The following is a 14,565-nucleotide window of genomic DNA, read 5'->3' as shown; positions in this document are numbered from 1 at the left end:
CTGGTTAAGTTCATGAAAGATCTCATTCTTCATTCTCTTCATTAGATGCAGCAGAAGGAATGTCCCGTCTTGCTGCGGGTCTCATTTTCTACAGCTAGTGTGAATAAACAGAAGTATGCATGTAGGAATGTCTGACACCTGACTGCAGCTTGTGAGTCGCCCCACATCAACATGATTTATGTTTTTCTGCTCAGCAAGCAACTTTGAAGTGTATGGTGTTTTGCGTGAAGAGACAATGTTGTACACCCTAAAGACCAGTAAAAAGTTTTCAAATTAAACTAAATTAGATTTAAAAAAAAAAAAAAAAAAGGCTTGCTAGTGAAACCATTTTACTGGTTATAGCCTATTCTGCCATAAAAATGTGAAATGCAATAACTACACCAAAACTGAATCTGAGAAAAATAAAACAAAAATTTACTATTTTTTTATTTACTAAATAACCTTTGTGTTAGACAGCAACGAGGTAAATTAATTGAAGATACTTTTTAAGCACTTTATTATGGTGTGTTAAGAAAATGTCTCCCAAGAAAATTATATTTCCTAGAGTTTTTTAACCTCCACAGATAACAAACACAGAGGCATAAATTTACAAGCTTACACGGGTGTCGGTTGCCATCATTCACTTCAAACATTCACTGACGGTTGGTCTGGGAACGCCCCCGGGAACGCCCCGTCACGTGATGTGAATTTAGCCCGTGGAGGAAAACATTGAGTTGGCGCCAATTGAAAATACACGGGACAATCATGCCGATGAGTTGTTGTGTCGTTTTCTGTAACTCCAGTAAACCAACAAATTATGAAATGAAGTTCTACAACCTTCTTAATAAACATACAGAACCGGAAAGGAAGACAAAATGGCTACAAGCAATAAGTTGTGAGGATGATCAAGGGAAGTTGTGGAAATCCCAAGACTAAGCATGTGTATGTGTGCAGTCGGCATTTCATCACAGGCAGGCTACGTTAACATTGTGTTCATTATTAACGCTATCAAAACTGTGTAAAGTTGTTTCAGAAAGTGGCATGTATATATAATTAGCCTTATCATTCTTATCACACCTTAAGCAAAACTATGTAACGTTAGCCTAGTGTCGAACATAAACCCATTACCCACTTAAAAAAGCGTGTGGACACGAAACAACTTAGTTTTGTGTCAGAACTTTTACACTTTCATTCATAAATTCACCCCGTCTGTGTTTGCGAAACGATTGAATCGCGGAATCCAGTCAAAAATAGAACTTGCTGTATAAAGCAGAACGTCATGGAATTTGGCTATTTTTGAATGAATACATCTATATTAGGGCTGTAAAATGAATCAAATATCGATATGGACTTGTGTATATGAATATTAAAGTTAAAAGAGACTAAAATTGTTCTACGCGTCTCTGGGAATGAGCGCTCAATATGTGCATTTTTGTCATTCAGTGATACACACGATGTTCGCAGTGTTTTCCCCCACGCCGACTCCGCCCTCGCCACGCCCCCAGCTATGACTATATGCCGACTGTATGTATGGAGGCTGAACAACTGAACTGGCTCACTGGCATTTCATTGGCTCCAGCACCTGTCAATCATTCCTACAGAAACCTGCGCGCGCCTGAGCCGTTAAATGAGCGCCGCTTGACGATTGCGCGTGAACTCAGAAAACCCTTCTGGATATCTGTTCGTCTTCCTTGGCCTGGTAAGTGTGTTTTCTCCTGTTTTACTTTTCTTAGTGAGCATACAAAGATAACATAGTGTGAAGGTCAATTAACCGATTTCATAACCTACTGAACATTTGTCTAAAGTTTTGTAGAGTTAGTTTGCACATTAATCGATGGTCTCGACTCATCTTCAAATAACACTTTCACGGATCCTGTGGATTTCACCTATTATTTTAACAAGTCATTCAAAAGAGTTGGTCAAGTGTACAATTCGTGGATGTTTGTCCAGTCAGGATATTGTTATGGGAGCAGATGCCACATGAGATGTACATCTTAACTGACTGGTGATCAGATTAGAGGAGATTAGAGAGAAACTTCCTCTAGGATAGAACTGACAGGGAAACTGACCATGTGCAGCAGAGGCATGCAGAGAATACAGTATTTACACACTTAAATAATATATCAGTCATTCACATACGATCATATCTGCCAATCACCAGATATGTTTGCTTTGGATCTGTGCTATTTCTATAAACTGACAGAGCTAACTTAATCTGTTTGTTGGTAAGAATTCATCTTGTGCCTTTTTCACTGTAATTACACCGTAAAATGCAGTGCAATCTATTTTTGTCCTTATTTTATCCTTTAACTATTGTTTTGCAGATTTTTTTTTATTTTTTTTTACTCTGGCTTTTATGTTTTTTCATTTCAGAACAATTTTTGTGTCAGGGAGAACAGAGAGCAGAGACCCAATGGTTTGGTGTGTCATCATGTTTGATTTATTAGGCAGTGTACCCCTGGGTGGCCTTCTTATTTTTAGATTGTGCCTGAGTCTAGTGGAATTCTGGAGCACAAGGGGTTACCAAACTCATCCATAGATCTGTAGATGATGCTTTGATATTAATTGAAATTATCAATCAGATAAAATTTAAATTATGTCTCTCCTGGAAACATTTTTGGACAGTCATACCGACTGTAAACATTTGAATGATAGTGTATATACATGTTAAGTTATCTTCTTTGCATTAAAACTGATTGCATATTGATAATGTTATCTATTTTGATCTGTAATATCACTTGTTTTTAATGTGTTAATGAAATTAACACTGTAATGCTAAACTGTGGCAGTGAACAGCCTTATATCTGCAGCAGATGAGCAGGGTTGTGTTGAGTCAGCACTAGATACTGTCTATGAGTGAAACATGGACAGAGACAGGAAGTCTGGAGTCGGTCTCACATTTCCTGGGAAAAGAAAAAGCAGCCTGGGCACTAGGGATGGGACGATAACCGGTTTTATTGATAACCGTGATAAAATGTGCTGAAGGTTAGTAATATCGTTTAAAAATGAATTATCATTAAAACCGTGTTTGATTATCGCGGTTTTAATAACTCACTATTAAATCATGTCCAGCCAGCAACAGTCTGACGCAAGCGCAGCGCACAATGTTTTTTTTTGTTTTTTTTTCGAGAAGGAATGGCGAAAGTCAGTGACTTTTCTATGCTTTTCTATGCTTCTACACTTTTCATTGTAAGGAAGGAAATGCCACAGAATTTAATCTTTCTTTAAATTAAGTGCATAGAGTGCTTGTTTTATTAGTTGTTTGTTGATTATTTAATATAAAACTTGCTGAAATGTTTTCAGTGTGAGCATCAACTATTTTTGAACACTTTCATCTCGTTTCAACAAAACCGTGATAATATTGATAATCGTGATAATTTTAGTCACTATAATCGTGATATTAAATTTTCATACCGTCCCATCCCTACTGGGCACCCACAGACACATGCTCTGCTGTCACTTTAACATGACAGTTAGTGTAAGTTTTCTAGACAAGTACTTGTGTTGGTCAAAGGCCTTAAACTAAAGTGTATTTAGCAAAGATATGACTGAAAGTGTATCAGAAGTACATGAGGTGAATTTAAACGTATTCTATATAGTAACTGATGGTGCATTCCATGTTTCCTGTACTTTTCCGCTGCTTAATCTACCATATTTTACCCTCGATATATGTACTGCAAAATAAAACAGACAGCATGTCATTAAATTTTGTTGTCTTTGTGGTTGCATGCACAAATCAACACACAGCATATCTATTGTAGCTTTATGAGGTCAGAAAGACTCAATGGAGTCAGCTGGAAAAATAATTCTGTAGGAAACACTGGTCCATTCATTGCTTTGCTTGTAACTTTACAATATTGTTTCATATTCCTGCATTACAACTGATTTGACAATTACAGGTCATATCTGGCCTATTGTAAGAGATATTTAACTGGAAATCAGCTGAATGAAGCAAGAAGCTAAAGTACTTCAAGGGGCAAGTTCTAGCCTAAAGTCTTACTTGGATGTCTATGAAACCTGGCAGTGACTAGAAGGGGTCACCCACTCAGAAACAGGGAACCAAACCCTGTCAGGGAGATTATTTATGTTGCATCGCAGAGACCGTTTTACCACCACTGCTGCTATTCATGGAACCACAGTGATCTTTAGAAAGCAGGAAGCAAGTGGTGATGAATGGACATTAACTCATGTAGCCAAATATCAGTTTCACTGTATGGCGTTTGACCTACATATCGCCCAGCAACCATTTGAGACATTAGACAAATGTCAAAATACAACCTCAGTAGTATGTATTTTGATTTTATAGTGCCACATAAAGGATAAATGTTTCTTTTTTATTCTCCAGAGGCAGGATGGAAGAAGCAGAACTCTTAAAGGAACGCCTTCAAGCTATTACGGTAGCCATATGGGATTGTCTACTTATTTCAAGGCTCTGGAATGCTTAATTCTGATTGGTTAAACACTGCATTCTGTCCATAAATATTTTTCTAGATTGATCAATGAACTGTATTATTTTACTATTAGTTATACACTATTATAATATATATCTTTTATTTTAATTAAATTTAGCTTTGTTTTAATTAGCTAATACTAATTGTATTCATTTTGGTTAACTGTTACAATAAGTGTATCGCAACCACTTACGTGCATAGCTATGCTAGTTCAGTGTCTCAATTTAAAGATGTTAATTTGTCCACAGAATAAGAAAAAAATCCAAGAAGAAATTGCCCACAAACGGCTTGAAATTGACAGAGAGAAACTAAAGCTTCAACATGTCAAGGTACCTTCTTGATGTTAGAAATATAGTTTCCTGTTCATTAACAATTTTCTGAATTGCTATGGTCTGGGATTTGAAGCATCTCTATATGTCTTTCATAGAAAAGGTCCATGAGAGATCTGTGGCTCATGGATGGGATGAACAGCAGTAATGCACAGGAAACACAAAAAGCTCTTGAAGATGTACAACAAACGAAACACCTCAAGAGCAGCATACATCGGTAAGATGAAAGAGTAAAGTCACATTTATTGTAGGGGTTCATTACTGTATCATTATTTACACCATATTTAAGCCAGTGACTGATCTAAACAATTTTGCTATGTGCACTGACATCTCCTGAACACAAATAATTTTCGGTCTGAACACTGTATTAAGAGTTCAAGAGTTCAAGCCTTTTTAACTATGAGAACTTCAGGGCTGGTGTGATGTTTCTCAGCTGATGTCATTTGCCCTGCGGTGCCCTAATGAAATCTATTAGAGTGAAGTATGAGGCAAGAGGTGTGCAATGCTTTGTAACTGCATTGCATTGTAGTATCAATGATGCTAAAAAAGGATGCTAATAAAAGCTGCTACCATGTCCTTGAATGTCTGCTGCATGCAGGTCGCACCCTAACCCAAATATTGCTGTTGGTTTCATTATTAAATGATTCGGACTAATGACGATTCTGAGTGAACATCAGTCGTATGAGATATTCTTTTTTTATATTGAGAGAAATATTTGTTTATATTGCATTCATAACCACATAACATCTCATTGTTTCCTGGGTCTAACATGTCTATGCAACAAACAGTGCAATCAGAGTGACAGGTGCTTTGTCAGGGATGGCACTCTTCTGTGACTTGACCTGGTAATAGAGGTGTGTGTGTGTGTGTGTGTGTGTGTGTGTGTGTGCGCGCGCCAGGAAAACTGTAAGAGGACTGCATATTTAAAAAGTTTTATTTAAACAATTATTGTAACAAATTCTCTGTAGGATAGAGAAAGAGATTGAAGCATTGGAGAGAGAGGAAATGAACATCTCAACAAATGAAGGGCTGATTCTAAATAGGCTAAAAGCCATTGAAAAGTCTCCAGAGGATATCATTAAGGTACACTGCTTTTGATGTGGTTAAGAAATGAAAATGATCAGAGACCATGCTTTTTGCTTTACCTATATAGACTTTATATTAGGACATGACTCTGTTTGTGTCTCCACAGGCAGCGAATGCAGATTTCATGTCAGGTAAATACTGTAAAACTCCATAGAAGTACGGACCATAAATCAAATTGCCATATATTTTTGTGTTACATTTTGCCATATTTATGATTATTTTCACTCTTTTTGCAGAGCCGATCTATATTCAATCAACAATTCCAAATATGCTAAAGCCCAGCACACCACTATTAAAGCAGAGGAAAAAACAAAATCTGGAAACTGAAGCAAAAACTGACCAAACCAAACCTGGTAAACTGAAAGAAGACTTCAAACTGTACAATATACAGTACTATATTCCCATAATGTAGAACAGCAAAATAAATGTTTTAGATAGGATTTTCCAGGCTAAAAAAATCCATGCTAAACTCCAAGGGGTTCATTAGTTGCTTAATTGAAGTTAATTAAAAAAGTTAATTAAATTATAAAAATGTAAAATAACAATAATTTAAAACATTTAAATTAATCTTACCGAACCAAGATCAAACATTTTATTTGTTTACCGTCTTGTCTTGTGACCATTGACCATTGAAAAAAGCATTTAATCGTCAACATGCAAATGTGGTGTTAACTTGAAACATTATTTGAGCATATTATAAGTAAATATTTTAGATCAGGGGTTTGGATGAAAAAAACGTGGGAATCCCTGTTTAAATATTGTGCAAAGATGAAGTGTATCATTTCTGTGACACCACCAGTCAAAAAAAATAAAAATAAATAATTGTTCAAAAATTTTCAAAAACAGGTTTGCTTTACAGTCCCACTGCCATCAGTAGGTCAAACATATAGTCCTTCCTCCAGACTTGCCCCATTGGTTGAGATAATGTTTAAATGTTGTTATGGCACTATAGCCACACTATATGGACATGGACACACAAATGTCTTATTTACTGTTAATTTTGCATATTGAACTTGGTTAAAAGAAAGAATTAAACCTTTTAAATAATTCTAATGTATTGCATACATTCCATTTGTCTCTTACAGCTTTGTTCGCCATGGAAATTAACGTTCAGAAGGACTTGCGCACAGGTGAAAGCCAAGTTCTCTCCACCTCCACCATTTCTCCCCAAGAGCTCCAGCAGAAAGGCATCAAAGTCTACGATGATGGCCGGAAGTCCGTCTACGCCCTGCGTACAGACGGCCACCAGCCTGGTGCGAATGGAGTGGATGAACTTAGTCCTGTGGAGGTCGAAGAGCTGCTGAGGCAGGCCTCTGAGAAAAAGAAGAGGTCCAATCAGGTTCAGATGGACCCTTCATATCATTACAACCTCTCCCATGAATTACAATCAGCCACTGAAAACAGGGAGAACCATGAATCTAACGGATACCAAGATCCCTATAGCGTTGACTTATCGACATGGCCTGAGCTTGTGTACAATGATGGCATGTGCTATCCAGATGACGCGGGTCACAGACTTCCTCTCCTGCCAATGCCTAATTACAATGACAGACCAGACGAATACTATCACAACAGCCATGAGCTACACAGAGGGGAAAGATATGCACATGGACCGTTTTACAACCAAAGAGAGAACCACAAGGGAATGCAACATTTGGATTATGACAACAAAAAACACAGCCAGTGTTCAGCCTACTCGGAGGACTCCAAACTCAGCGTACTGAACTCCATACCATCAGACGAGCCTGTCACCATGATCTTCATGGGCTACCAGAATGCTGAAGATGACAGCCAGAGCTATGAAGGCTCAGTTCGGGCAGAGTTGGTGATTATTGGAGATGGTGAAGATGAAGCGAGCAAGAGCTTCAACCCCCATGAGAACTGCAATGCCAACAACGCCTTTCCCTACTCTGCTGGACGAAAGGGCAAAAGAGACAGCACGGAAAACCCGTCAGCTACAGGTACCCCAAAGATCAAAAAGGTCAAAAGGAGACACAAGCACTGCTGTGTGTTGATGTAGTTTCACTAACACTCTATCAGCTCTTCTATGATGCAGCTTCTCACCAGACTGGCTTCTCTCGCTCTGCATGCTGGACATTGCTGTCTTACGTTGTGGTTTTAAGTTTTTTCAGTGTCTTAACAAACTGCTTTCTATCCTTCATGTTGGCATCTGCTTATGTTTTCTGACAGTATGTGTAGAAAGACATTGTTGTATATGTGTAGCTATAGAGCTGGGGTCTTCGAAAGGTGGTACTGTAATTATAATTTAATCTCAATTAAATTTTTGTGGAAATATTGGGAAAACAAAACAGTATTATATTAACTAAAAACTGCTAAAGTTCATCTAAATACACTACTGTTCAAAAGTTTGGGGTCGTTAAGATTTTTATATATTTTTTAATCTCTTGCTCACCTAGGCTGCATTTATTTGATCAAAACCCCAGTAAAAACTGTAATATTGTTAAATATTATTACATTATAACGATTTAAAATAACTTTTCTGTTTTAATATATGTGACCCTCGACCACTAAAGCAGTCTTAAGTTGCTGGGGTATATTTGTAGCAATAGCCAAAAATGCATTGTATGGGCCAACATTATAGATTTTTCTTTTATGCCAAAATATCATTAGGATATTAAGTAAAGATCATGTTCCTTGAAGATATTTTGTAAATTTTCCTATTGTAAATAAAACGTAATTTTTAATTAGTAATATGCATTGCTAAGAACTTAATTTGGACGACTTTAAAGGCAATTTGCTCAATATTTAGATTTTTTGCACCCTCAGATTCCAGATTTTCAAACAGTTGTATCTTGGCCAAATATTGTCCTAACCTTATGTATACATCTTAATTTAGAAAACTTTTGACTGATTTTGTGGTCCAGACTCATGTAACTTTTTCTGTGATGGCAAAGCTGTATTTTTAGCAGCCATTAATCCAGTGATCATTCAGAAATCATTCTAATATGCTGATATGGTGCCAAAGAAACATTTCTTATCAGTTTTGAAGATTCTTGTGTTGCTTATTATTTTGTGGAAATGGTGATACATCCTATTCAGAAATATTTGGTGAACAGAGAGTTCAAAAGAACAGCTTTTAATTGAAATAGAATTCTGACTAGAAATAGTCAAAGATTGTCATTTCTGATCAAGTAAATGTGTGCTTGCTAAATAAAAATCAATTCTAATAATTTTCTATGATTCCAGACTTTTGAGCAGTAGTGCATGTCATTGTGCCTCCCACATTAAGATGTATGTTATTGTACATTTTAATTTCACTTGATACAAGTATGTGATCAGTACCGATTTTGAATGTAAGCATCATAGGTATGCAACTGCATTCTGTAGGGATTATATGCATGTTATTAATGCTCATGCTTAGAATGCATCTCTTTACTTTTACATAAAATATCTATTATCCACCAAAGGATCCTTGAAAAAGGTTGAAGACCCCTGATTTAGAGCTTTACGTCCCTCTAGTGGTGAAGGGGTAGAAATTCACATATTTTTCAAAACAATACATGCAATTTGCAACCACTCTGATTTTTCATCCTGCCAAACGTTCTACGCTAATACTTTTGACATTTTTGCATATTTTAACTGTGCTTTTGCCATTTGCAATAATTAGCATGACGGCATGCAATTTGCTGTGACGTACAGCCGTGCTTGCTATCATGGATTGTGCTTGTTTTTGTCAAGCATCCTCTTTCTTTTGCTTTGACTTTGTGTATATGAATGTTTTGTGAAAAGCATGACAGATGAACCTTTGTCATAAAACTGACCGAATGAATGAAAATGTCTTCTGTTATAAAGGGATAGTTCACCCAAAAATATGTATTAATAGGTGTTATTTTTGTATTTATATACATTTCTTTTTTTCTTTTTTAGTCATTAAATGTGCTTCTGTCTTTTTTTTATATTTAGCTTTAATTTATTTAACTTTTACAAATTTAAGCATAGCACTTCAACCTATTCATCTTATGTTTTTTCAGTTGCCAAGGTAAGTGGGATTTTGTTGTCACTTAATTGTTGATATATTATAAGTATTTTATAAGGTTTTTTTGAAAAAGTTATTTTGTGTTCCACAGGAAACATAGTACAGCAGAGATTTTGAAAGTCATGAGTAAATGACAGAATAATCATTTTTTTGAGTGATCTATTCCTTTTCTGCTGAAAAACAGACTTGTTACAACGTCACCACCCACACAAATGTTGCATGAAAAGATAAGCGACACAGCCTTTGACACCACACTAACTTAAAGCCATTATGGCAATATTTAGCTGCTATAGACTTGATATGAATGATGTCATTTAACAGTATGCTTTATCTAAAGAATGGGGGACACACTCCCACACATGACCCACTCTATGTAATCTCTTAATTGTAGATTACACAATCAAGCCCTGTCAATCTTCAGAAGCTCACACAAACACACACACTCCAGTGGTGGGCAGATAATTTGCAGTGCATGTCTTCCAACCTTAAGAGGCTTTTAAGAAGGCTGGGTCATGTGCTGAAACACTCTTATATAATCAATCTTGGGGATTATATAAATGTGGAAAGCTTTTTTTCTGAGGACAAAATGTCTTTATAGCTAGAGTTTATTAAAATGATCCTTTTACTTAAACCTAACAAAAGGATTAATCGATGAGGAAGTGCAGAGCTTGAGGGATATCAGTGAAAAGCTACTGGTGCCAGATCTGGTGTGCATCAGCATGTCCATGTTGTCCATAAACTTCTGTTTGGTTGGGAGGATAGAATTGAGCAGCTAAATCAATGTCTTTTCTCTCATGCTCCCTACAGCATTACAGATACAGATGGAGAAACTGGGCCAAACCGCATGACACACATTTGGTGGCACTCACACTCTGGGAACTTTGAGACTCTTACACGAATTGTCCAAAGTGGCCAGCGGATCGAGGAACGTGAATCAACAGTCTTTTGAAATTGAAATGAGGATGCATGTGCTATTAACAGTTTTCAAGAAAATATTTCACAAAAAATAGTTTGTTAATTTTGCAGTCAATTTTATTTATTCCTACCCATTTTAAATAAAAAAATTTGAATGACAGGAGCTTTTGAATTGAGAGACAGCCGATATTATGAAAGCTATACATGAGAGCTATAAGACTGATCCTCCAAAAAGGAAAATATTGCTGCGATATGTCAAAATACTGCATGAGGCATCTTTCAGATGTGTTCTCCTTGTAGAGGAAAACCCAGAATGACAATCGGACCGCACGGTGTGTCTGGATATGTGGCTGACAGCTGTTTGAGACATCTCTATTACCTGTGCTAATGAATGAATCTTTTGAGTCTTTTGTTTTTACATTCTTTTATTTATTTTTTATCAGATGTCCTTGTCAAGGTCATCTTTGTGAGTCCTTATTCGAAAACATTGTTATTATTAGATCAAATAGTAGTGCTGTTATTAAAACAACTAACACATTAAATAGATATTTCACCCAGAATGAAACTGATCACTCTTTCATCCTCAATTTTTTATATCTTCTGTGAAAAACAAAATTAGATTTTTTCTAGCTTATATATATATATATATATATATATTTGTTGATTAAATTTTCAATAGTTTACATTTCTGATATTTTTTTTGTGAAAGTAGATTGGGACCAGGGATAGTTGTTGTTTATCCATTCTCATTATATGGAAAAGAGCAGCTTGTACAATCTGCTAAATATCTACTTTCGTGTTTCACAGAAGAAAAAAAAGGGGGGTTGGTAACAACATAATGGTGATTAAATTGTGATGGAATCTAAACTTTTTAGGTGAACTTTTTTTGATGAATAAACACCCATAATGTCTCTAGCATTGCAAAACTGATTGTAGAGTGATGTGGAAAAAAATAAATAATCAAATAAATGAGATTAAACCTGATCTTTTAATACACTGAGCTTCTGTATTGACAATTTACAGCAAACTGTCTGATAACAGACGTCTGGTGTGAGTTTTTTTTTTTTCTTTCTTTTTTTTCTTTTTTTTTTTTTTAGAGCAGTGAGGATTTTGTGCAAATATATTTTTAGGTATATTCTGCGTAGGTATATGTCTGTGTATGTGAGAGCTGGAGCTTGTCAATGTCTGTCAGTGGACTGTGCTGCCATTGGTCGATTCCCACGCATTCAATCACAGCTGTGGCTTGTGTCACACACACACACACATACATGCACTCAGAGGAAGAAACGAGACCTTCACTGTTAAACCAGCTGACCTCAAAGCTCCATCACTGACAGTAAGTATCCAGATTCCAAACTTTTCTCTTCAATGTCTATGGAATATATGACACATCTGTCAGTCTCTGGACGGAGAGATGAGTCATTGTACACCTGCGTCTGGTGAAAAGCATTTTTATGCATCTTAAAGAGAGTTTAAAAAGCGGTCAGATATACACTTCAGAGATTTAGCAAATTTTTGCGTTGTGGTGGGAAGGTCTTAAAGATAAAACACAGGGAGGAGAGAAAGACGATGCCTTGGTGTTACATTTACATTTTGTTGGAGTGTATTCATGCTGCTTTCCTGTCTAGCATGTGGGATGGTATAGCTACAAAAAAACAGAAGACAGGGAAAAAAACATTCAGAGCCCGAGCCAGTAAGACAGGGAGCAAACAGACAGAATATCCTTCACCAAACTTACTGTCCTTATTTTTACCATGTTGTTCTGCAAGAAGATTGGAACTGCATATTCTGGAATAAAGCTTTGCCTCATTCCCATGGCACATCCAAAAATGATTTCAATTTATTTACAATATAATTGAAATTTACATTTGTCATTTTACAATCAGATCACCCAAAAGATGTATGTTAATAATAAGTAAACATGGTCTAAGGTCATGTATCAGTTTGCACTAAAGGATTTTATGCATTGTCAAAACTAATGTTGGCACTCTAACCTTTAACCCTTGCTAGTCTTGAATTTTTTATTTTATTTTTTTATTTTATTTTAAAGACGTGGATAATGTTGAATTACCCAAAAGTTTAGAGTTTGGATCTCAGCTGACATCACTGCAATAGAACAGATGTGGCGGGTGAGTAATACAGATTTCTGGGTTATTCCTGGAAAACACGATGACATGAGGATTGGTTTGGCTTAGAGTCTAAGTCCTTGACTTTATTAATGGAGGATAAGTCTACAGAGATGGTAAATCAATATACCCCAGCATCATATCTAACTTTATTATTCCAAAACCAAATGTATAAGAGATTTGTCTATGTCATAGAGGATTCAGAGTTGAAAATAAAGCATCAGATGATAGATTTTATTTTTTATTTTCTGAAAAAGGACATATAAATGCATATTAACACGTTGTTTAAATTTTTTATTATTATTATTATTATGATACGAATTAGTACATTCAGCTGGTCATAATCACAGAATTAATATAAATAATATACAACCGATTTCTCATGTTTCATTAGGTGCCATTAGGTAAATAACAATATGGATAAATTCATATTATTAAATTAGCTAATAAATGTAAACGGAAATGTTTTTCGTTGTACATATGCATATAGCCTATATACTTTATTGGTATGATGTTTAGTAAGTGTGGTTTTTTAAATCATTATCTTAGTACATTAAGCCACGTTAAGCGTTTTCTCATAACGGTTTTCTATGGGAAAAGGCTTAACGTGTTATTAAACGCTTTCTATTCATATTCAGGGCTCATCTGATTTTTTGTAGATAGTATAATTTATTGGTATGATGTTTAGTGATTTTGGTCTGTTAATATCACTGTGTTAGTACTACATTAAACCACGTTAAACGTTTTTCACGTTAAGCGTTTTAGAATGTACCTAGCCTATGTTCAAAATCTCATAGGCAAATCCAAGCGTTCAATAGTTGGTTGAGAAAGCGTGGGCTCAGAGGGACAGAGTGATCTGCAGCTGAGCGGAACCAGTGCTGCGGGGCTCAGACATTCAGTTGCGGCCGTTTCTGTCAATATCTGCTGTTCTATCCGCTCTGTTTCACTTTTGACAATCGCTGACGGATCGATAGGTCTGAACAGGAGTTCGTCGCGAGCTTGTTTTTCCTTCTTCGAGTTCAACCATATGAATTACTCCCGACGCGTCGCCATTTGGTTACTGTCGTTATCTGTACAAATTATACATGCATGTGCGTATTGCGGTAGATTGGAGATGATATCCGTTTGGCTCCTGTTTTTAAAGCTGCTGGTAGGTATGAAAATACTGAAGCTATGTGCATCTGTTGCAACTGTATCTGCTTTGGCGAACATCTGCATGCGCAGGACACAAAGAGGGAATGATGTAGGAATTCATTGTACTGCGTTTATACTGTCGTGCTTGGCCAAGTGTCCAGTGTATTTAAAAAAAAGAAAAAAAACTGGTTGAGATGCTGCGTTGTCTCCATCCGATATTTCGAGATTGATTTGTAATACATTCCATATCTGCTTGCAGTGTTAGTGCTGCAATGTACAAAATAAACACACTCCGATTATTTTCACAAATCAAGTTCACTTCGGTATTGGCTATTTACCATTTACAAGAGAGAAGTTTGACTCAAAAGGATCGTCACCTTCCCATAAAAAAGCAAACCCGTATTAAGTTCTGTGTCAAAAGAAAATAAGAAAATGAGATGCTAGGCAGAATGACATAAGTCACCATTCACTTTCATTGAATGGAAACAAGTTGCACTGAAAGTGAATGGTGACTGAGGCTGTTAGTCCTTGATTCTTAGTCCCTACAT

The 14,565-nt window shown here is 36.2% G+C and overlaps 1 protein-coding gene across 3 annotated transcripts; it reads left to right on the top strand.

Moving 5' to 3' along the window:
* The first annotated feature begins 1,581 nt into the window (after positions 1–1,581).
* LOC132155066 (palmdelphin-like) lies at positions 1,582–10,910 on the top strand. Of its 3 annotated transcripts, none has more exons than XM_059563842.1 (8): positions 1,582–1,678; positions 4,325–4,376; positions 4,679–4,759; positions 4,858–4,976; positions 5,728–5,842; positions 5,952–5,976; positions 6,082–6,198; positions 6,931–8,047. In XM_059563842.1, the coding sequence occupies exons 2-8, from the start codon at positions 4,332–4,334 to the stop codon at positions 7,863–7,865; spliced, it is 1,437 nt and encodes a 478-aa protein (XP_059419825.1). In that variant the 5' UTR covers positions 1,582–1,678; positions 4,325–4,331; the 3' UTR covers positions 7,866–8,047. The 3 variants fall into 3 exon arrangements, with proteins under 3 accessions (XP_059419825.1, XP_059419824.1, XP_059419826.1); XM_059563843.1 differs by lacking the exon at positions 1,582–1,678 and adding an exon at positions 10,650–10,910 and having other exon boundaries at positions 3,507–4,376; positions 6,931–7,806; XM_059563841.1 differs by lacking the exon at positions 1,582–1,678 and having other exon boundaries at positions 3,505–4,376.
* The last annotated feature ends 3,655 nt before the right edge of the window (positions 10,911–14,565 follow it).

This window comes from Carassius carassius, chromosome 12 (assembly GCF_963082965.1).
Source record: "Carassius carassius chromosome 12, fCarCar2.1, whole genome shotgun sequence".
NCBI classification, from domain to species: Eukaryota; Metazoa; Chordata; class Actinopteri; order Cypriniformes; family Cyprinidae; genus Carassius; species Carassius carassius.
Note: the sequence above shows the minus strand (reverse complement) of the source record. Positions and strands in the feature narration are given on the sequence as shown.

Excerpts from the sequence above, each read along its gene's own strand:
- LOC132155066 (XM_059563842.1), top strand. The coding sequence starts at position 4,332 with ATGGAAGAAGCAGAACTCTTAAAGGAACGCCTTCAAGCTATTACG. Across the intron at positions 4,977-5,727 it reads CTCAAGAGCAGCATACATCG|GATAGAGAAAGAGATTGAAG; the intron begins GTAAGATGAAAG and ends AATTCTCTGTAG. Across the intron at positions 5,843-5,951 it reads CTCCAGAGGATATCATTAAG|GCAGCGAATGCAGATTTCAT; the intron begins GTACACTGCTTT and ends GTGTCTCCACAG.